At 42.3% G+C, this 24,451-nt stretch overlaps 1 protein-coding gene across 4 annotated transcripts; it reads right to left on the reverse strand.

The window, feature by feature from the left end:
- Positions 1-811: 811 nt before the first annotated feature.
- LOC132264714 (titin) lies at positions 812-23,912 on the reverse strand. Of its 4 annotated transcripts, none has more exons than XM_059765003.1 (4): positions 23,774-23,912; positions 6,535-6,609; positions 3,743-4,744; positions 812-3,478 (listed from the first exon to the last, which is right to left on the reverse strand). In XM_059765003.1, the coding sequence occupies exons 2-4, from the start codon at positions 6,602-6,604 to the stop codon at positions 1,017-1,019; spliced, it is 3,534 nt and encodes a 1,177-aa protein (XP_059620986.1). In that variant the 5' UTR covers positions 6,605-6,609; positions 23,774-23,912; the 3' UTR covers positions 812-1,016. The 4 variants fall into 4 exon arrangements, with proteins under 4 accessions (XP_059620986.1, XP_059620984.1, XP_059620987.1 ...); XM_059765001.1 differs by lacking the exon at positions 23,774-23,912 and adding an exon at positions 23,553-23,744; XM_059765004.1 differs by lacking the exon at positions 23,774-23,912 and adding an exon at positions 11,806-11,823.
- Positions 23,913-24,451: the final 539 nt, after the last annotated feature.

Raw genomic sequence — 24,451 nt, forward strand, 5'->3', positions numbered from 1 at the left:
TGTATTGAAAATGTCAAGGAAAAAGCAGCTGAAAGTCATTTGCTGAACATTTACTGCTGTGTTTGTTTCATGCGAAGTTCATTCGACAAGAGCGCGAAGCAAAATGATGAATTTCGCGCTCTGCGCAGCCTTTTATACGGCCGATTTCCCAAGAATTCCGGGTTGGCGCGGAATCTCGATTCTCTTCGTAGTGAACAAAGCATCTCAATTGTGACGTGGAAATGGAAGAAATGGTACTTTTCAGGACCCTTAAGTGAATGAATAATGTCAAAAAAGTAATTAATTGTTGGGGTCAATGAGGATTTGCTACGTATTATACTGATTTGCAGAGAAATAAGTAGGAAAATTGGGTCTTTTTTTGTGTTTTTCTCTTTCGGTGACACACAAGAAACGGTCTTAAAGCGAGCTGAGAAAAAAGCTTCAGAGCAGTTTTTATAGACAATCTTCCTATCATCAGGACGTTCGCCGCAGTTTGTGAGAAAAAAGTGGAAAAAACCAGAAGAAATGTATAAAATTTTAATTAATTTGAATTGCCTGGAAGCGAATGCACAAAAAGATTTTTCCTCACCAGATCGCATGCCATTCTGGGATATTTTCACCTCTAAAAAGCATGTTTGCCATAAGATGGCACCACTGCGCAAAGACACCATGACTTTACCGAGACGCAAACCACATTTCGGCTGAGTATCTCCATCAGCTGATGTTACTGGGTATTTAAACGCCTTTCACAGCTGACGAGCCACAATGACGTCACGACACCAACAAAATCGCCATGGCGACGGAATTCGAATGCAACGGAATGAAAAGTGGATTACGATATATTAACACATTTCTTCATTTTTTTTTTTTTGATAAAAATTAATACATTTACAGAGAAATATAACAGCAAAAACACCTCGAATAAGTTAAAATTGCGTGCGTTGTTTGCGCCAGAAAATGTCTCCAGTCGCGTCGTGATCATCCATTTAAAGCTGTGACGCGACCGAGACATTTTCCGGGGACTTTCAGCCACTCTCTTACATCTTCCTCAGGCTGCCCTTGTTGAAGTTCCTGATGCTGTTCAGCAGCTGATCGCGCGGATCGATCTCAGGCGCGGACATCTGCTTCTTCACCACGGCGCGCACGACGGGACGCAGCTGGGGCGGCGGTGGCGGCGGCGCGGGAGCCGCTGGAGTTACTGGAGCTGCCGGAGTTGCCGGCGGTGGCAAGGAGATGGAATGATTGAAGGCCTGCTGGCGTGTGTGGAATGATTTTGCGGGCGGAATCTTCGGCGGCGGCGCCTCTTCCTGCGCCAGGATCTTCTCCTTCAGTCCCGTTCGGCGCAGCGTGTGCTGCGAGAAGATCGGCTCTGCCGGCTTCTGGCCATTGACAGCCACTGAGCGTCGCTCAAACACCGCCACCGCCGGCTTCTCTGCACTCGCCGCCGGCGGCGTCGTGGGCGCACTGATCTTCGTCACGCTCGCCGTGCGATTGAGGGAGATTGTCGAGATGGACTTCAGCGGCACTGGCGGCTCCTCTTCCGCCCTAAAGCCGCGCACCACCGGCGCAATCTTGCTGAAGTTGCCCAGACTCAGCGGACGAGCATTTAGCGAGGCACTGGTGATGCTATTCACGCGATTCACGGGCTTCTGGCGCACTTCGGGCTTGTCTGGCTTCTCCGGCGGCTGCACGTTCTTCTTGTACTCCACGCCACGCACGATGGGCACGTGGAGATTCGGCACTTCGGGCTCCTTGGTCTCCACGACTGGCAGACTGGCCGGCGGATCCGTCCGGAAGCCACGCGGAAGAGTCGTGCTGCCGCCAAAGCAGTAATCTCTGTCGGATTTGATGCACACCTGCACTTTGGGACGCTCACTCCAGGCGGAGAGATTGATCTTTGGCGGTCCCTTGTACACCCACTTCTTCGGGCAATCCTCCTCCTGCTGCTCCTGCTCCTTCTCCTTCTCCTGCCTCACCGTCAGCACCGCCTGCTCGGGCGCTTTTGGCACCACAACAACCTCAACGCGCAGCTCTTCCGGCTTCTCCTCCATCACCACTGTGGCAATCTCTGGCCGTCCATTCTGCACAATCTCAGGCTCGGACAAGTTCTTGCGCGACGACGAGAGAATCGACTTCATCACCTCGATGCTCTGCAGCGAGGGCGAGTCTGTGATGCTGAGCTCACTGGAGTGTCGCCTTGGCGAGCGACTCTCGAACTTCTGCGCCGCCAGCAGAGAGATGTAAGACGAACTCCTGGGCGTGCTGGCGAAGGACGACGGCACGGAGAAGTCCTGCCTGGTGGAGTGGAAAGAATCCGATCGGGCGACAGGTGAAATCCTCCGGTTTGTCAGTGATTGTCTCTTCACAAACTCCCGCGGTTTCTCCTCAATTGACGCCCGCCTGAGGAAATCCTCCTCATTGAACTCCTCCTCCTCCTCATCCTTCTTCACGCCATTCACATGCGGCAGCGGCGCCGGTTTCTCCTCATCCGTGCCGTTGGAATAGGTGGAAATGCGGAAATTGGACAGATTGCTGGGCTTCGCCGTCTCAATTTCCTCCACCACTTCGGCCTTCCTTATGACACTCTCGATTTTGTTGCTACTTATGACACTGTTCAGCTCGCCAATCACATCACTCTTGCCCTCCTCAATCGACTGCTGCTTCCGCACCATCGGCTGCTGCTCTTCCTCCTCGTCCATCTTCGTGAGGAACGCGAACTCATTCTCAATGTATCGCTCGCGGCGCTTCTCCAGCGACTGCAGCAGACTCTCCCTGTCCACGCGATAGCCATCCTCCGTGTCCACATCGTTGATGGCATACGGATCGGCGATCACCTCCCGGATCACAGGCCTGATGTCCACATCGGACACGAGCGTCGTGTTGCTGTCCGACTGCACAGTCCGCGTGTCGTCCACGGACATGTAATCGTAGAACACATTCCCATTCAGCGTGCCCGTGACGTCGTCCGGCGCCGAACTGTTGCCGTCCGCAAACTTCGGCGGCGCCGGCAGCGTGTAAGTCCACAGCGGCGATGGCGAGCGCACTTCCGCCGGCGGCGGTGGCGCCTCGTTCACCGCCTCATTCACCGCCTCGATCACCTTGCCCGTCTTGATGTTGTAGATGTTCACGCGCACGTCGTCCTCGTCCGAACTGTTGGCACTCTCGCGCCGGATCTCCGTGATGGACACCTTGGGCTCCTCCTGCTTCTCCTGCTGCTGCATCACCGTGCTGTTTATGGCAATGGAGAGGGGGCCGTTGGGCTGCACTTCCACCACCTTCACGCCCAGGCACTCCTTGTGCTCCTCCAGCACCAGCGTGTGCTCCACCGGCGCCTCCACATTCAGCATCACCTTCGACACATTGCCGTTCGGCACGGTCGCACTCTCCTGACTCTTGGCCTCCTCGTCGGCCGACGACTCGCTTTTTGGTATGGATCTGGGCGTTGGAATTGGCGGAACAGTCCTGGGCGGCGGGGCAGGAGCTGTCTTCTTCTTCTTGGCTGCAAAGAGACAGGAAAATGCATTAAACTCTGCCTCAAGTGTTTCTTCTCGCACGCATTTGAGAACATCTTCAAAGTGTGCAAAAAATGTTTGCGAAGAAACTCAGAGCAATTTACTCAAAACTCCAGTGAAAGAGAAAAAAAGGCTTTACAACGTCAATTTCGCTCTTGATATGAATTTAGAGGCAATCAAACGAGTTGTTTTCGCTGTATTAGATAAGAAATTGAGATAGAAAGCACAATTGCTCAGTTCATTTTGCTCACCTGCAATTTGCCGCTTCCTTGGCACCGGTTCTGGCAGGGAATCCCGCATCTCTGACGACTCACTGGACGTCCGGGAGTGATTGGCGTCCGTTGGACTCTCCTTGCCATTGAGCTGGTGTGTTCCGTTCATGATATGCATCGACATTGGCCTTATTCGTGTGTTGTTGGCTTCCACAATTGGCGCGTCGTGACTTCGCAGGTCCGTTACTGAGTTGTAGCGCTCCGCCACGGGGGATCCGTTGCGGTGCACCTCGGCGCTCGTGACCAGCTGGTGCGCCTCCTCCAGCGTCAGATTGGGCGACGACACGTGAAAGTTCTTCTTCACCGGCAGCGACAGTGGCTTCTTGAACACCTCCAGCGTCTTTGTGCTGTTCCTGTTCACATCCACGCGTCCCTCCTGACCCTCGGGGATGGAATTCTGACTGGGCGGACGCGGAGCGGCGCGCTTCTTCCTCACCGGCGCCACGGGCGGATGCGTGCGACTGCCCGACGACTCCACGGAGTTCAGGGAGTTCGTGGAGCTGTACGGGGAGGTGGTCTTGAGGAACTGACGCGAGTGACGGCTGACCTCGGATGAGGAGAGTGACTCTCGGTTGCCCGGCGGTCGCATCTTGCTCAAGTCCTCCAGATTGAAGTTATTCCCATTGTGCAGACGCTCCGTCTTCGGCACCATCCTTATCTCATTGAGGCCCACCTCGCCGATGGTCAGATCATTGCTGAACACCTGCGAGTTGTCCATGGGATGGCGGAACTCGTACTTGTCCCGGTCCAGCTGCTTATTCACGCACGTGAGCTCCATGAGCTGCGCCAGGCGCGTCTTGGCGCCCACTCGCGCCACGTACAGCTGATCCCTGGGCAGGCACACCGTGATGCGGAAGGTCTGCTCGAACGGCGCATTGCTCATCGCGGCCAGCGGCACGATCTTGTTGTGTTGACTAGACATGTCCAACTGGGACACAGATCGGCTGAACGTCGATGCGTGTTTTGACTGCGGGGCGGAATCTGCAGGCGAACAATTAGGAAACATCATTAGAACACTTCCTTCACGACCCTGCAAATCGCCGGGTAGAAAGAAAATTGTGCCAAACCAAAGTATTTTCCTAAAATATTCTTAGATTTTAAATAAATATTTTTTTTTCATATCTTTTCATTATTTTCACTTGAAAAATTTGAAGAAATTAAATTATTTAGAAGTTTTTTGGATAAAATGTGCTCGAAAATGATTAAAAATCGACTGTGGAAATTAATATTTTCATTTTTCCATATTTTAGTAAAGAAATTTCGATAAAATTAGGTGAAAAATTCTGAAAACAATTTTTAGAAGATATTTTGGGGATTTTGAGGTAAACTTGACAAGTTTCGAAGCGATATTAACACTAAATTTTCAACTCTCTTTCTTGAAAAATTACAATTTTGACTTTTCATAGTTTTCTGTTAACCCATCGAAATGTTCCTGTGTATTTACTCCAGTCCATTGCATAATCCTCGCTTATTTCCCTTCCTTTTTCTCTTTTATTTATCATTTCAGACATTTTTCAGAACCACACAAAAAAGAGCACGGAAAAATGTTGCCGAAAATGACGACATTCAGGTGACGGAAATTAACATCAAATATTCAATATTTATGTGTATTCATTTCATTGTCAGCGGTAATTGGGTAAATTCCTCATCAACTCCACGCGAAAAAAAGCCCGCACGCCAGCGACAAAAGAGACGAAGCAATTTTACCGTGAATACAACAGAGAAGTTCAATGATAAGGCTATGAAAACACACACAAAAAACACCCACACAGAATGTGTGCAATTTTATCTTGGCTTATCAATTCTTTCCACCGCGCATGAAATCACAGAATTCTCTCTCTCTTTTTTCTTTATATATTTATTTGCACCCACAAAAGAAAAACAACATTGAGACACACAAAAGTGTGTGGAATCTTCAGAAGTTTAGCACATTTTTTAATTCTCTTGTGCGCGCGCAATAAACACTCATTTTGTGCCAAATCGTGATTCACTGTTCAGGTGAATGAAATCAATGGAAAATTGACTGGCCGCCAATCTTTTGCATCATCATCAATCATTGCAAAATGCATTCTCGCGGCCAGTGTCGATTAAGCAAATGGATGACTGGAGAAATAGGAGAGAGTGGAGTCACTTTGGACAGGCAAACATTGCCAAATTTCAACACCTGACTTTTTAGAAAGGAATTCATGCATCAATTTCACACACACATTTATTCCGAAAGTGAAGAACTTCACAATAGAAATGAAATATTCTAAGGGCGGGGCGAAGAAATGGGCGGAGCTTCTAGTCCTTTAAGCCCTGGATTTACTGTTCTATATTTGTTTATCTACTCTTAGATTTATCTAACACGGTTCTTTTCTTGATAACTAATCTCATCTTTTTATCTAATTCTACTTTCTTGAACTCAATTATGTTGAACAAAGCAAAAAAAGACTGTTTAATCCAACTTCAGCATGTCAATAAATCGTTTGAAATATGATAAGTACACAAATTTGTTATTCAAATTCTACTTGAACCATTAAATATGACAGAAATAAATCTATCTGTTTTTCTTCTGTCTCAAAACTGGTGTCAAAAGTGGGATCACATCACAAAATATACTTTCTTCCATTCATTTTTCTTGCACAATCACTTGCTGTGTGCTTGAGAAGCAACAGTTGAAGCACAAAGATTTGTTTTTGACATGCTGAAAAGAGCTGCAAAACCGTCCATATTTGCCATGTTTTCTCTGTGTGTGTGTGTGTGTTAAAGAAAAGAAGAAATATGCTTACCATCTTTGTTCTTCTTCCCCAGTAATCGATTGAGAGTGGATAATCCATTTTTAACGCCCCCATTCATCATTTCTTCTGCAAAGAGAGAGAGAAGGAAAGAAAGAAATCACAAATCACCGTCAATTCACTTCTTCACTGTGGAGGAAATTGAAAATTTCATTCTGCCAGGCTGTGATTACGCCCAAAGTTTGTCTCTGATTGGGCGTTCATCAGGCATTGACTCATCAAGAAAGGTATGATATGACGCACTGCGCTAAGGTGAAGAGAGAGAGAGAAAAGTCACTTAATTCTCCTCTCAGATGATGGCATTAAAGCGTGTGGCGCAATTATGATTATTACTCACGTGGCACGAGTTCAATTGTAATGTGTGCAAATATGAAAATGTTGGAATTCTAATGAAGAATCGCTGTGAATTCTATATGGAAAGCATTACATCAAAATGTGTGTGTGTTTTTTTTCATTGAAACTCAAAGCGATTGGATGGAAATTCTGTTGATCTTGAAACAATCAGATATGAAGAAAATAAAATTCTACAGTCGAGAACGAAAGTGTTGTGAAAAGCAAACGAATGAATTCACAAATTCATATCAATATTTCACAATTTATTCGCATCTCACTGTATTATAAATAAAATCATTCTCAATTGCAGGAATGTAAAAGGCAAACACAAAAGAATTAATAAAACAACTCACGCTGAGTAATTAAAATTGATTGAGTATGAAATTTCTGTGTGTGTTTATTGGAAAAAAATCACTCTTTTCGCTCCTTTTTTCAGTCTTGCAAAATTCTTTTTTTTTCTCCACTTCTTTGCACTTCCAAAGCACGCGCACAGTTTCGATGGTGGAAAATGAGGTGGAAAATTGTGACATATAAAATTCAAGTGGATGGAAAAATATGTAATGATGATGATGACTATTGACCATGAAAACTTCAACAACTATTCACACATTCACAGGTGGAATAACAATTCTTTTTTTTTCACTTCTATATTCACATAACTCTCTGGATGTATCTTATAATCACACACAACTTTCCGCCCGACAATCAAACATCAGCCTGTTGTCCAGGCGACACATGAAACTCTTTTAATTGCCAAGACCACCTTTTTCCAACTGCTCAGAGTCAATATCTAAGGAATGCGCGACCGCGCAAAAGTTTTTTCTTCCCCTCATATTTTCCACCATATCTCTGAATATGGGAAGATTATTGGGGAATTCATTTGATATTTATAAAAGGTGTGATAAGATTGTGTGTATTGTTTATGTATCAAGTTCCCCCACTTTCGCTATATATATAAACTCTTAGGCGCTCTTGTCTCACGACTCTCGCGAAGTCCCCTGATAAAGGCACACAAGTCCAATGAAACTTTGAACAATCATCTGTTGATTACAGCCTGTTCACTCGTCTCTGTCTTCATACTATAAATGGAAATCCCTCAAATTCCACATAAGATCGAATGGCTGTCGTGTGAAGATGATTGCCTTTTCTTATATATTAAAATTTCGACAATTACACCACGTGTCAACTCCAAAACACACCACGAGAAATCCACATTCAGGAATCCCTCAGCATGCCAAAATATACAAGCATAGCAATATAATAATGTCAGACATTCACAAGTGGATGAATTTCCTCATCGCGCGCCACTCATAAACCGTGTTTCACATAGTTTCAACTGCACAATTGCAAGCATTCTTCCAGCACAGTAGGGAGAGATTAATGGATATGTATTTTCACTCTTGGGACACACCATCAACCCAGTAATTCCACTCTTAGATCTCTCTCTCTCTCTCCCTCACTCGCTCTGCGCCTCTCTGTACAAAGTAGTGTGTAATAGCTTTACAATAATTCATCAATCACTCCAATGAAGCGGAACCTCGACATTAATTTCACTTGTACGAGGCGCCCCCATTGAAAAACAGCCATAATATTGGGATAAAGACACGGATTTTTCGGTGCGCCAATCACTCTGCATCACCTCCTGAGAAACTGCCATGTGATTAGAGATGGGAAGAGCGTACTTAATTGTCGATTGACTTGAGCCAGTTGCATAAGGCGGGAAAAGTGGAAACAGAAATGCAGCGAAACAACAATTTGAATAGCGAGAGGAAACTGTCCTCTTCTCAGTCTCAACAGGTGCGATAAAAGAAAGCATTCAAGGGCTGACCAGGCACTGATGTCGCAGTTTTGTATGTTGAAATCACTGAATTCACCGTCAAAAGTACTGCTTTTCAATCTTCTTCTAAGGTTTCGACACTTATCGATACTTATCGATACTTATCGATAGGAATTTGGTCTAATTTCACTTTTTAACACAATTTGGAAGCAAAAATAGGACTTATTAGTTTTTGAACAGTTGATTTTAACTTTTTTCCCCCCTAAAATTGTGTTAGAACATGGTTAAATTTCATTGTCGATAAGTTCAAAGAAACAAGAAATAAGTTAACACTTAAGTTTAAAGTGAAATCAAGATAAATTTGAGGATATTAAAGCCTATCATAAGGATGATTTTCATTAGAAATTGGCAAAGATAATTACTATTGCGTATAAAATCCCTCACATTTGCCAATTGGTGTTAAAATGCGCGTCAAAAGACGCATTAAAAAACCATAAACAGTCAATCATTAAAACTTCCTGACTTTAATAGTGCCAACAATTAATTCTAATAACTCTCTCGCCATCCGTTCCCGGTCACACAGTGGAAAATTCACCGGCAATTGGATAAAATCAATGGGAATCAAATGTATCTCAATTGGCGGGAGATTTCGTGAGACGACACGAAAAGATGAATGGATGCGGCATTTGAGTGAGACACACAGAAGACAATTGAGGTGAGTTATGTTGCTCCGCCAAGACATGCGACACGGTGCGGCAAAAGCACTCCCGCACAAGTTAATGAGAAGAAGAAATTTTCACAGATAAAACACCCATGCTTAGTGTCTCTATTTCGAGGCACATTATATTGGGGCCCACGTTATTTCCTCCCTACATGGCAATTACAGTCTGCGCCGCTCTTTCACCGAAACAGTTAAGGCAGAGTGGAATAAAAAATATGATTGTGTCGCTTTTAGCATAAATTTTTGCAAGAATAGAAGTGGTTTTTTTTGAGTGAGAAAGACTCGTAAAGGCCAGTCAATGGACTTCTCAGGCCCATTTCACCCCCACCAAAACACACTCGCGAATGACGGTGGATATAAAATCAATCAAAGCCCATGACTTCCACCCCATAAAAGGCCAATCTGTGCGCGACTCTTCTTCCGCATGTGTCTTTGACCCCTTTGCCAGCACTGTGTGTGCGCCTTATTAAATTACAATGGCCCGGAGTCAATAGGAGAGAATGCTATTCATCTTTCTTGAAGCGAAGACTGAGGAATAAACGGATGGTAAATAGAGTCACATTTCGATGACGTGAGCACTTTGGTAACCGGAAGCCACGTGCACAGTCTGTCGAATTTTGGCTCTCCTTACCAATCCACCACAAAGACACACAAAAACCCCAACTCATAAATGGATCTTTTGCAGGAGATTCCATTAATTCCAACTCCTCTCGATTGAGTCTATCTGAAAACTTTCCCAAATGGTGCGCGCCGCGGTCACTTAAGTGGCTCTCTTTTAAGACACAAAACTTTTATTATCAACAAAGGTAATCGGCCACAAAAGTAGAAAATACATTATTATAGACATACACATAATCAATGCAGAAAACTTCACACTCTGTGTCCGTGGAGAACCACATCAAAGAAATTTAATATAGCATAAAATGTCTTGTGAGAAAATCACTTTGTGATACTCATTTTTATAGCCAGCAGTGCTCGTTTGGCCGCCCAAGAGATGGTGAGAGTTGTGTGCTGCAATCGATTGATCGGTGTGAACTTCTTTGCCCAACAGAGACTCTCAAGCAGTCTGGCAAAGCCTTCGGCCTCTTGGCTGGTCAAAAGCAAGGGGGAGATAGTGCAGTCAGAAGTGCCGCACAGATGAGAATTCTTTGGATTCCTCACGATTTTCATGTACAAAATATCAAAATTGAAATTTTCTAGGTTATGTAACACAATCAATGGATAAATTAGTGAATAATTCGCACTCTAGCACAATAATTTTTATATTCAATTCCAATTAAACATTTACATGCAGTAAACATTGCTTTTCTTGAGACTCTGACGCAAAGAAACACTGCAAACTAAGTTCATGACGAACATAACCTCAAAATATTGATTTAAACTTGAGAAATGTTTATTTAGAAAACTTCCTGGACGATTTTGACTCTGAGTCAGCAATATTAAGTTCATTGACAAATCTTAAGAGATGTTTTTGTGATCTAGAAAGCTTCCACAATAGGTAAGAACTGAAAACATTGGAGGCTCTACATATCTTCCCATCGAGACATAGAAATGTCAATAAGAAAGAAGATTGTGCTGGTGTTAGCATGCTATGGAGAAGAAAAGGAGTCTGAGTTAATAAGGCCGTTTCCGTCAGCTTCTCCAAACGGAGAGTTTAAAGATCCCTCAGTGTTATTTTGAGGTTATGTTCAAAAAAGACACTCAAATATGCATTTTTAAGTGGATTCTTGCAGAAATATCTAATGGAAACCTAAGAGATTGATCATAATTTGAGAATTATTGTTCAGATAGTCTAGAAATTTCAAGTGGTGGAAGTGTCGTTCAAATTTAAGACATATTATCTCCCCCTTTGGTTTCTACACAGCTTTTTCTCTCTCTCACTCAATATCCCATTGGCATACCATGCGTGATTATTTGAAAATGGGCAAGTGAATATACATAAAATGCCCACTATTATGGAGAGACATTCTTGAAATTTCTTCAATTTCTCTTTCTCCCCTGCCGCCTCGCAAACCGCACTCGCCATATGTACACAACACAACAGGCGAAATGATCAATTGCGATGGCAAATATAGTAAAATCCAAGTCACACCCGTTCATGTGCGATCGCATGAGTGATTGTCACAAGCTCAAGTGTGTTTACTCTTGTGCGATATAATCATAATTTTCACCAAATACACAATCATTTCATACAGTGTAAATATATTTTCACAGCAAAAATTGTCCATCTGAAGAAAAATTTCATCTCTTCTTCTCCTCAATATTTCACGCATTATAATGAAAATTCATTCAACTCAGCGCAAAATGTCTCTCAAATTGCACAGTCACTCCAATCATATATGCGCACACCTCTTATGTCTCTCTTTATTCCATTTCCAAAGAGAAATGCCAATCATTGTAATTTCATGATTTAATTCCATCACACATTACGAACCTCAATTTACACAATTTTTCATGGTCAAGGAAAATTGTCTCTCACTCGCGCGCACTCTTCGCCGTACTGCATAATTCTTGTAATTCCCATTCACAACTCGACAAAATAATAGACCACAAAATGGATTGAAGTGACAAAAGAGATTATTAAATGCAATTCCTCAGCTGGGTGTTTCTCTCTCTCTCTGTCTCTCTTCATCATGCGAAATTACGCAACACTTTATGTACATTCCACACATAATAATTCCAGCTATTCTTCAGGCGCGGAGATTTCAATTGAATATAATTCGCGACATTGTACAATATTAATATTTTCGTACCGCCTCCATATTGTCACTCTTATTTCTCACAACATTTCTCTGCGCTTGTGACTGAGATGGCAATGAATTTGCTAAGAGAATCTGAGTTTTAATCATTTCTTAAGCGCTGTGAATGAGAGTTTAAGAAAAAATTCCCAATAAGAGAAAGAGAAAATGACCAGAAACACATTCAACTGATCACAATCTTAACCGGCAGTACTTAAAGTTATCTAATAAAGTGCAAAAAATAATGTTGCCAAAGACATTTGTACGCAAAGCTCAACGCATTTGAGATCATTTCTATGAAGGTTTTCGCTATTCATTCTATTAAAATTGTGCAGAGATTTTTTGAAGAATCCTGGAAATTTTTCCACCAATTTCAGACGACATATTTCACTCATGACTCACAATAACTTAACAGTCAAAATATCCAGGAAGATGAATGCAAATTGTCATGTGTAATTCGCGCATTTTTTTTTGCCAAAACAAGTCTACCAGCAAATTGTCCTAATCAATTTTCCACCCAAAAAACCTCAAAGAGACTGACTCTTTGCAATTCATGTGACGCACAATGCATGATAAAATTGGCAAAATAAATATTGAATAGCAAATGTCTCTCTCTCGAAGGAGAAACAACATTCGTGATTTTTTTTTCTTCATTCATTCTCCCTCTTTGCATTTTATTATTATTGAATCTCTAAAGCAGCTAAACTCGCTCTCTCAAGGTCAATCAAGGTCGTTACATTTCTTGAGGCTGTGTTTTGTGAAACTTGATCTTCTGAGGGTCTCTCCTTGGTGGCCCTTTTGCTGCCACAATACAGCGCAAATGTGTGCGCGCGAGTGAGATTTTATCAGCACATTTCTTCACACCTCAAATGCAGAGCGCAAATTTTGTTGGATGGAAAATCATGGCGCAAATCGTGACTCTCAAGTGTCCTCACGATTTCTCACTTAACACTCATTTTGTGGCCAAATTGCGCACAGAAGACGCATCATTAATTAATACACAACCACGCATAAGTTTTGAGCAATCTATTAGTTGGATAATTAATCTGTTACATCACTCGTGCGCACACACTCTCTCGACGTGCACTTCGCGAAGGTACTCAACGTGTCAAGGTTCCCAATGTAAATCGCGAAAAAAACAAGTGTTTGAAGATAGTGAGAAATTACTCATTAGATGAATAATTAGCAGGGCTGCGAGCGCACGCGCGTGTGTGGGTGGGAGAGAGAGAGATCGACGGGAGGAACAACAAAAGAGATAATTGAGGAGTTTGTTGATAGAGAAAATCCGCGGGAAACACAATTGATAGAATGGAGATAGAGAAGTTGTGTGTGCGCGAGAATGGAGAATTCTTGGCCCCATTTTTCACATCATCCTCACTTCAATCGGCATGCTTTACTGTCTTCACAAGTGAGTTATCTCATCATAAGGCAATATAACATAGAAGATGGTATTTATTGGCGTGATAATTCTCAATTATGACCCTAAATGGCTGAGCTGTAAATTGCCCAAAAAACTCACACCCTTTCGATATATTTTGCGATATTGATCATAATTTTTTCACTTGCAAAAATCCATTCTCTGTCCACTCTTATAAGCATTCACAAGAGATCGCAGCAAATTGAGAAGTATCACACTTATTGGCGGCCAGTAGCACACATTTCCTCATCATTCCAGCCTCTGCAAGAGACCCTCGCGTGGTCACACTGTGATCCCCAGCACAGCCGATCACATTCCTCAGGTTTTACCCAAACGAGCCGCGCGAGAGTGGCTCGGAAAAGAGATTAAAACAAGTGCGTGAAAGTCGTCGATTGGATATTTCTCTCAACAGTCTTTTCCTCATTGCGCCCATGTGTCTCTCTCTCTTCTATGTACGCGCGAAGAGAAGGCTCAGCAGTGTGGCCAGCAGCCACGACTCAATGCAATAAAAGAACACATCCATCGGCATAAATATATAACAACAAATAATACAAAAATGTTGTTGAACCGTAATTACACATGATTCTTTGCTCTCTCTCTCTCTCTCTCAATCTCATTTGACTCTTGTGGGCTCTTTTTTTTTCCTACCAACTCGGTCGACGATCCTCGAGTTGTGGCGCAGAAAAAAGAGAGTTATTTAACACAGAAGAAGATTAAAAAAAACTGCCACGGATTTGGGAGACTTTTGTCAATGAATCACATACGAATCTCACCCTTGATTACATTTCATTGAACAAAACTGAATTACTTTGAGTTGTGACAATGTATATGATAGTCACAAGGATTTCAGACAGACAGTCTCATGACACTCTGGACAAGTGATATTACTACATCATATCATTGTTTATTTCTTAAAAATTAACCAGAAAACTAAGATGTCTTGAAGAAATAACAATTAAGAACGCAATAATCGCTACATTTGACTTCAAGAAACTCCAAAAAGTATGCAGATCAAGCGGCAAAATACCTCAAAATCAAAAGAATGCATTGTTACTTAGGTAAATGAGGCATCAAACAGTTGTGATGTTGTGAGTTGCTCCTCTAAACTTGTTGAGATGTGTTTATTTCAATTTCAAAAATGAAAATTATAAGCTATTATATATTGATTTAACTGAAAATTCATAACTCATTCCGCACTCATATTTGATTACATAAGATTAATGTGAACACCGAGCGTCTTGAATGGCAGCCCGCGAGAAATGAACGTTGTGCGGAGTGGACAAAAAAGCAGCTGAATTCTTTTCATCAATAATAATTCCATCAAAGTACATAGTCAAGAAAAAAAATGAAGAGATTTTTTTGTCGCAATGTTCGCGCGAAAGAAGAAAAAGATCTCTTCTCTCTCTGGGGACTGTTTTTATCCTACATACGCCAATTTTTATATCAACCTGGCAACTGGTAGAACAGGATTTATCCTCTTCTATTCAGGCACACTGAAGAGAGAGAGAGATTGTGAATAGAAACCCTCGAGACATGCAGAGATTATATTCTACAACCGCGAAGGTCACAGCAACTGCTTTGCTCTGCCGCGTGCACAAAAAGAACGCGTGATATTTCACTCGAAAATCGGTTAACATGGCAAAACTCTGCCACATGTTGTGAAAATTGTCTCAATGAACTTTTTGGCTGTCCTACAAAATTCCATGCGAGATCAATTGATTCAGTTGGCGATCAGCTCCCTTTCAAATTTTGCTTGCGCGCCCATAAGAATATTTTCCGTTCTACTTTCAAATTCGAATTCAACATGTCTTCACCCAATCCCAAAATTCCACTGCACAAGTCTTTTTCCCAACCATACACTTTTAGCGGGAGAGTGAAAGAAATTAAACGATCCACAACACACAGTGTGGTGGAATTATATCGCGATTGACGATGCAATTAACTGTCCATTGCATAACCATTTTTTCCACCAACTTCTCACTCCGAAAAAGCCACGCACGCACACACAAACACACATCATAATTGTGAAACAATTAGATGAAATAGTCTGGCAAGTGCTGTAATGATGAAAGAAGTTCATAGAGTGAAAAAAAAGCACTCTTTTAACTGCTCCTCTGCAATGTGTGAAAGAAGATCGTCTGCGAAGCAATTTGCTGAAAGTTTGTTCACACAAGACAGCGAGTGTAATATTACAAGGTGATACAATTTTCAGAAAAAGACCTCTTCTTTCTTCTGCAAAATCCTTTCACCCATTTTTACACAGGTGACAAATTGCATACGCACGTGAAGAAGAACATCACGAATTTAAATGGGAATTTCCTGACCTCACCGAGAGAGAGAGAGAGAAAGATTTATTAAATAAACACGCAACAGAACCGAAATTTGAGTCAGAAATCTCTCAATCAATAAACAAACACACAATGCGAGATGCTGGCGAGCGAAAGAGAGAATCTCTCTGTGATGAGTGTTCATTTTCACGATCATGCACCGTGTCGTGATGACTGTGAGCATTGTGAACAGGTGAGCGAAGAGAGAGAGAGAGAGAGAGGATCACATGACAAAGAAATGCGATCCCACACCTTTTAATCAGAGAATTTGGTTGAAAAAGAACCTTCTGTGCACATTTTCTATGCCACTGGATTGATGATTTTCATGCGCTTCCCAATGGATTTCACATGCGAAAATTCCAATCCATTCAGCAATGATAGGTGAGAGCAGGGCAATTGCGAACAACTGTTCATCTAATCATGTCCAAACAACCACTTGGCATGTCAGTGCTGATGAATCTAACAAGCCCCCAGAGTCTAATTGGCGACTGTCCCCAAAACTCACAGCCACAAACAGTCAACGTGACTCAGGTGAGATTAAGCTTCATGAGCTTCATTATATATTGTACCTTTTTTACCTCCCTGAAGCGTCATTTTCGGTGGCAATTGTGCACAGATTGCAACAAATTGCAGTCGCGGAGACATGCGAAATCTAAACAGCAATCATCGTTTTTATTTTTCTAGAGAAAGACAGAGAGAGAGAGAGAGAGAGAAGTGCTGAGCGAGGAAGAGTCGCATTCATCAACGTCTGAGGCCAAGAAGGTGATGCTGAAGGTAGTTTCATTCCCGCACAACACTTGAGCAATGTCTCAACATTACCAATAGACTCTTGTGCATTTCACACGCTCGCAACATACCAATAAAAAGAATGACGAGAGAGAGAGAAATTCCCAAAACTGCATCTCCTTGACAAAAAGAAGAACCATGGAGATCTCTTGAGGAGGGAAAAAATGCAGCAGCATTAATTTTATCGAGTGGTTTTCTGTCGAATTGACAGTCTTTTCTTTAACTGCACTGAAGAAGGCTTGGCCCATCAAACTGCGCTTTTAATCCACTACAATCTTTTAAGAGAGGGTTCTTTGCAATGGAAATTAAGGCCGACACACAGCGAGCTCTTTATCGAAATGTGTGGCAACAATCAAGGTGGTACAATGGTCGCGCGCAAAAGTCCGCGGGAGAGAAAAAGAGCCATAAATTCAAATTGTAATCCCATGAAGCTAGAGAGTGGAAAAACTAGTCGGGAAAAGAGTCATTGGAAGGTCGAATTGATGAAATTGTGTATGGGAAGGAAGTGGAATTGCATTTGCGCCGTAAATCAGTTTGCGCGCGCGCGCTCATGAAGCCAGTGAAAAATGTCGTCCTGCCCAAAAGTGGCAAATGTGTCTCTCTTGGACAGCAAAAGAAGGACAAGGAGGTGTTCAGGCGTGGGTTTAATGCCAACAACACACAGCGAAGACCGCAATGCCCAGAAGCTGTGTCCATAACAGTCAGATCGCGAATTGCGCTGGAGAGCAAGAAAAAAAAAACTAAATAATATGCAACAAATTGCGAATAATCCCCTCAAAGTCACATAGCAAAAATGCAAATTTTCCCTCCACTTGTCCGCTGTCGATAAGTGGAGTGTTGAATTCTTTGGGCTGCACTTGTTGCCCGGCGCTTGAATTCACTCAGACTTCTCTCTCTCTCTGGAGCAGCTTTTCGCATGGGAGGAATTACAAAATCACTTCATGTCGGACTTCCCCACCTTCAATTAACTCAATCTCTAGCTCATGAAGACAACATAGGCGCACACACAGATCTGTCTTCTAGCGGGGCGTGAGAGGATGCATGGGAAAGAGAAAAAAAAACAACAAGCAGGATGGCATAATTGGCACAGGAGATGAACAGGTTGCAAGGGTCGTAATTTGCTCTTGGGCGAACAGAGAGAAAGATAAAAATATATTATGAATGACAATGATTCTCTCCGGTTATTTTGATTCATGAGCCAAACACACAAAGGCACAAGATGCAATTTGACGGAAGGAAAAGAGAGTGAAGAGCTCTGGAATGCTTCCTCATGGCAAATCACGAGACCATCTCTCGTTGATGATGGTCTCAAGAGTTCATATCCACGGAGAGTGTGAGGCTAATGCCACGAATACCAACTGGAATTTCTACCATTTTTCGAGGTGGGATTGCGAGACGCGCAGCACAAGTTCTGCACATAGAAACAATGGGTTCTCATCCAATTAAGAGTGTCTTGTTATTCGATGTGTCTCGACTTCGTGGCAATAATTACTCATCACAGAGTCGCCAAAGTTGCGTTCATCGCAAGGTATTCTATCCATTTCATCCACCCTAATGTCTATGCTCGCCAAGATTGTGTGTTAACACTGTGTGTATCGAGGAAGGCAGATTGTCAAGAAAATGATCAAGAGCAACGGATGATTCTAACAGAAAACAATCAATATTAATATACGCCAAGCAAGGAAGAAACAAGAAAAAGACAGAATCAATAGTTTCAGAAGGAAAAGAGATCAAGAAAGAGTGAAATTGAGGTATTAATTATTCCAGAAGTGAAGTTGAAGGAAAAACGTAGTCAACACCCCGTCAAAAAATCAAAGAGAAAGATGTAAGAAAGAATTTCAAATTAGACAACATTGAATAAGCAGCTTAGAAAGATAGAAACGATTAGACAAAAGTCTCGATAAGCAATTTCTGAGTCAAATGCAGTTAAGAGAATTATTGAAGGGAATTACAATCCAAACAACATTGGAGCTATTTCGATTTTCAGCTCAGATTTAAGAATCCTATGAAATTAGTTGTGTTCAGTCAAGTCTAAAACGAATTCTTCCACAACTAATGAACCATTTTCTTCAAGAAGATATGCTGATGAGGTGTTAAACTGTCATCTGAATCTCTTGAGCCATTCCACAATCATCATGAGCATAAATTTCACACTCTTATCGACAATTCTAGTGTTAATGCTGCGCGAAACATGCCGTCCACGAGCAAGAAAATGCCACGCAGAAATTCAACAATTGAAAGTGAAAAAGAACAATTTTCAATGGGATGAAATTGAAACAACAAACCTCCCCCTTGTCGATTTTGCAAATTCCTCTTGACATCATTGTTTATTCGCAATGCAATGATCTTTTTCGCTCTCTCGATAGAGTTGCGTGCTGTGACAACTCATTGGGGACATTTGATGGTTAATTTGAATGGAGAATTTGTGGTGTTTTTCTTTCGCATTGATGGTAAGAGGACTTTATGAGGCCATTATCCGCGTGTGTGCGCACATATTGGCAAAGAAAATCAACAGAATTGCACCTGAGAGTCATCAGCAGAAGAGTCTCCCATGTGTTTGTAGATGAGATTGGTCAAAAAAGGCCTCTCTGTGAGGCAGAGACGTGAAAGAATATTGCTTACATTATGCATGGATAAAGTGGGAAGATAAACGGCTTTCTATACCTACGGACGATGCCTTTTGGAGCATCGTTCTTTTCTCCAATATGTGTGCAATTGTGGATGTCTTGTACGCGGGCACCGTTTCACAATATGAATTGTGTGTATCGCTCTTCGCCCAAGAATTTTCACATGTGCACAATAAACACCAAGAGTGAGAGAGAGAGAATGATCGCGAAGGAGGAAGAGAAAATGCTAAAGAGATGCTCATATGGTTGCAATTGTCCTTGTGAAGGTCAATGAATGTTCCACGTCCACACAATTTTTCTCTCTCTCTGCATCTCTTGAGTGCGCGCGTGCAATCTTTTGATGATCTCTTTGAGGAGGAAGAGAAGCAAATTTGCCATCATCTTCCTTTGCCTACATATAAGACAGCAAGGCAAAAGCCGGAGACACGCAGAGGTGAATCGACCGTGTTGGCCTGAGCTTAGATTGCAAGAAATTAATGAAAGGTGGATATTTGAGTTTTCTTTCAAGTGAAAGTATCTAATAAGTGACAGGCACTCTTGTCAACCGTTACCTTTCCTCTTTTGCTGTGCTGTACAAATAATTTCTTTCTCCCATGAACACACACACACAAGCACACAGTTTGAAGATCTGTGCTTTTTGGGAAGTCAGCCAAAGATGTCTTGCTCACAATTGCAATTATGGTCATTCATATCCTCATCATTCACATGCACGTACGCGTACTTTTCATCGGCACATCACGCATGAACGGCTCTTGAATGATGACAATTTTTTTTTTCACTCTTCTCTGCGTGTCATTTCCACAGAACGACGAACAGGCGATATTATATTGTTATGTTGCTGAAAAGAGCAAATGAGTTGTAATTTGCCACTGGGTGAACGTCACCGTTTGACCGACATTTAATGAACTGATTAATCATATTTATCGGTATTTAACTATAAAACGGAATAAATTCTTCAAGCAAAACCCTGCAGAGAGTCTTCCAACTCAATCCAACAACCATAATTATCCCTCGTATATGTTTTCGCCGTGATGCCCTGAGAAAATACGCAATCCAAAAGAGCAGCCAACAAGTGTTGTGAGAGAAGGAGAGAAATTAGAAGAATATTACCCACGATATTTTATTTTGAACATCACACACAAGCTTTACAAAGTGTCCTCAATTCATTCATTTGTATAATATATCAATTTGAAAAGAAAATGTTTTTTTTTTCTTCACCTCTTCGTCTCTTTTTTCTTCTCTCCACTTCTTCGTGGATATATATTCTGATTAATTACAAAATTCACCGTGGAGTGAGAGTGGTAATTATGAGAATTTTTTTTTCACTACGGCTAAACCTACGCATTCGATCAGCATTCAATTAACTTACGATTACTAATTGCCATTAATAGCGACGCAGTGTTTCAGGTGAAGTTTTACACAAGTGGAGAATAATATAAAGTAAATAAAACGCTCATCCGCTGGAAAAAACTGAAAAACTCAAGGAGAGGCATTTTTGGGTTGCTCTATAAAAGCTCTGTGAAGGACTGAATTGTAGCGTGAGAAGCAACACAAGTTCTTGTCATGACAAATCTCAAGATTTGAGCTTGATTGACTGGAAAAATGGTGACAAAACGCGTTCATTCGAATGAATTTGACTGTGGCAAAATCTCTCTCTCTCTCTTGGCAAACCAACAAATCTTCCATGTTATATTCTTCAACAGTCGTGATATTTTGATATTTGAATCGAACTGGAATTTCTTGTTTTCCGCATTTCTTTCAATATATATTTATTTTTTGGCACATTTACATCATTATCGAATGAGTGTAAATTGGACAAAACAACACAATCGCGCATCGCATTTTTGGAAGGTCAGGAAAAACTGTGTGTTTCTTCCTTTTCTCACATGGTAAATTTTTCGTTATACATTTTATTACTATTATTGAGGTTGTGCACGTTTCATTTTGCAGTCCATCAGGCAATTTTATCTTCGGATATTCAAATCACGCTGCGTTGGAATTATTATTGAGAATATTTTATTAATCAATGCCAAATGGATGATGCCATGTTGCAAAAATACACACTCTTCAGATTGCCGTGAGTCAAAAGCCAATATTAAAAAGAAGAAGGAGAGAAAAAAATCAGCAAATTGACACATAATAACTTTCTAATCGTAATCTTGTGATATTTAGTCTTCCTTTTTCTCAATTCTCTCTCTCTCTCGCTCTCTTTGGCTTTCCTTCGCAAAGAGTTTATAATAATTTTGCATCGTGATTTGTGCGGTTTGAAGACTGTTTTTTTCTTACTTGCTTGCGCAGAGATTTAATAATATTTTTCCTTGAGAAACTTCCCGTGGTTCTTTCGAGAGAGTCAGAGACAATTTTCAATGCATGATCGCACAAGTGCAGATAAAAAGTGGCAGAAAATTCGTCAATGTGAATGTGTAGATCAGTAATTTGTGATTTTCTGGGACAGAAACACAATAGCGAACAGCGAGGCAATTTTGGACGCTGTTTTGCTGTTTAACACATAAATCTCAACCGTCTATCGTGATGTGCATCAACTGTTATCGCATCTTTTGACGTTTTAGATCTCCTAACAGACTTTAATCACAAGATGAAAACATATTTTAAGTCCAGAACAATAACAAAACGACCTTTCATTTGGACACACGCGCGTTCGAGGGCAGAATTGAAAGACTTTTCAAGTGTTCGCGTGTAAAAAAATGTTCTATTTTCGGAAATTTACACCAATCTTTGAGTGATAATAATTTTAAAAAGGTTTTTTTTCAGGATTCAGCGATTTTTTAATCAAACCCGCAGAAATAATAGCCAAAATAACGCATTAAGAACATTTTCCAGGTTGAAATGTCGATAAGTTCTTCCAAGTGCCGACACTTATCGACACGATTGCTTTCAATTTCCTTTTTTAACACAATTTTAGGTGAAAAATACATCAAATCGTCAGTTTAAAGGCTGATTTTCCCTATCAGCCCTATTTTTCTTCTGAAATTGTGTTATAAAAAGGAAATTGCAAGCAATTTGTATCGATAATCTCCCTTAAAATTGATTATTTCACCAACAGAACTTGAATGAAATGTTTTGCTGTCTTTCCAGAAGCATCTTGTCGCAAGAAAAACACCCCAAACATTAGAAATGCAGTTATGAAGAAGGGCGAAGCAGCTGACGATGTCTTGAAATCATCAAAATCACCCAATTTCGCATGGCGAGAGTCAAATGATTCTGACGTTATTCAACCCGTCCGTTGATGATATCGCGCAAGAAACCTAATTCAAGCGAACACGATAAGAAGTTCTTCTACGGCATAAAGCAATTTGCTTATCAAACTCATTGTTTGCACTATCGCGAGTTCCATTTTGCCTGAACTGTCTTATGGCGAAGATATTTCGCACGAGTTTTTCCGCGCCAGAGAAAATCAGTCGATAAGCCAAGCGAAAGGCTTCGCCCGGAACTCGAGAGCGCAAGAGATGAGGAATTGTTGAGGCGACCAGCATAAGACGCGATGAAATAAATCAAGTCTGGCTGAGCACAGGTGAAAGAATTCCGTGAAGAGAACGAGGTTTTGCTGGCTTTTGCTCCTCACAAATCTCTCTCTCTCTCTCTCTGTCTCGCTGGGCATCTCGTGCACATAAACATTGTGTGCTATTTGAGGAGTTTTAAAATGAAACCGAGAGTCGCCCTTTTGCATGCCAAAGTGCGCGCGAGTCTTCGAAGGACAAGTGAGACAGTGTGTGATAAGATTGCGGGGGCGCAGAAAAACAGCCTGGCAATAATGGACGTGTTGTTTTGTCCCTTATCGCTATTGAGTGGCGGCATTTCTGCTGATTGGCACATTTCTGGGCCTCTGATACTGACTGGAGGAAGATCCATCGGATAGATTGGCTCGTGACTCGTCCGGGAGTGTGTTTTGGGGGCCGCGCAATTGGCGTGATTGGAGAGACACGATCGGCTGCAATTTGTCTGCCTGCGGGCAGTTTGGCGCACTCGCGTCGCCGAGGGGCCATCTGGGCCCCCACCAGCATCCGGAAGGGGCGCCGGAGATGCAGGTGGGGAGCCGAGCTAACTGTGCAGCGCTCTATAGCCGCGGGCGTCCAACTGAGCCCCACTTTTGCCGGACACTCTCCTGACCATCGCAGATCGCGCGCGCGCGCGCGCGCTTCTTCCTATCAGTGACAATCCGGGGCACTTTGCGGAGTCACACTTGCGCAATATGCTAATCAGCAGCACTCAGATTGATGCCCGGAATTGTATAATTTCCCAGGTGGGATCAAAAAACAGAGACTCACATGTCAATCTTCGCCTCCGGGAAGTCTAATCTCAGCACAGGAACCACTTGACTCGCCAGCAACTGCTCGGCCTGCGATTCTTTTGGGGGGGAATCACGTGACACTTCTGGGGGCCACACACTTGCAAAACGGGGGCGCGCACAGCTGAAGAATGTCTCTCGATGGCTCTTCACCAAGCACACTTCTTCATGGTTGTGTCACGACGCTCTGCAGACACTCACTGTGTGTTGTCCAGCAACGGCCGGGTTATTCCATTGGGGCCGAGCGGGGGAAGTGGGGCTCCTCTGGGTCTGGCAATAAGGGCGCTTCAATGCACACACGCGTCTCAACTCCACGGACGACGAAACTCGAATGAACTCACAAACCATCAACTGCTTTTCGCCGTCGATCAGTTGACGCCCCGTAGCCATTTGTCCGCCGACGCAGTGCGGATCGTCAATGGACGAGTCTTCCGCGGAGGACATGTTTTGAATTAACGAATTAACCATTGGCTTTTCATCAGCTTATCGTGTTATGGAAAAGAGATTATTTCTGCTGCAATTTCACATAGAATTGTATCGAAATACATTGATGGAGTTGTTGTCATTAAGACCAAAAAATTCACGTAAAATAGCTAAAAAGTCGAGATATTGGCCTTTTTTCTCTTTTGTTTTAACATCTAAGCATTATCATTATCTAAATGAGTGCGTAAACAGCAAAATGTACCTTCTTTCAATTTTTTAGCGGGTGCGCGTAGCATAAAAAAGCAAAACTTGTCGAGGAAAAACCTCGTTTTTCCGGCAGATAGAGAAGAAATATCACTTCGGCATGTATGGGGGAAATGCATCCCCTGAAGTGCTCTACACATAGGAAAAATAATCCAACATAAAAGTTTCTTCGTTTCAGAGATATTTAGAAAA

This window comes from Phlebotomus argentipes, unplaced genomic scaffold (genome assembly GCF_947086385.1).
Source record: "Phlebotomus argentipes unplaced genomic scaffold, Phlebotomus argentipes genome assembly contig_2, whole genome shotgun sequence".
NCBI lineage: Eukaryota > Metazoa > Arthropoda > Insecta > Diptera > Psychodidae > Phlebotomus > Phlebotomus argentipes.

Bases quoted from the DNA above. Each gene is read 5' to 3' on its own strand.
- LOC132264714 (XM_059765003.1), bottom strand. From the start codon at position 6,604: ATGATGAATGGGGGCGTTAAAAATGGATTATCCACTCTCAATCGATTA. The intron at 4,745-6,534 runs GTAAGCATATTT...GTTCGCCTGCAG, and splicing joins GGGGAAGAAGAACAAAGATG to ATTCCGCCCCGCAGTCAAAA. The intron at 3,479-3,742 runs GTGAGCAAAATG...GTCTCTTTGCAG, and splicing joins AAGGAAGCGGCAAATTGCAG to CCAAGAAGAAGAAGACAGCT.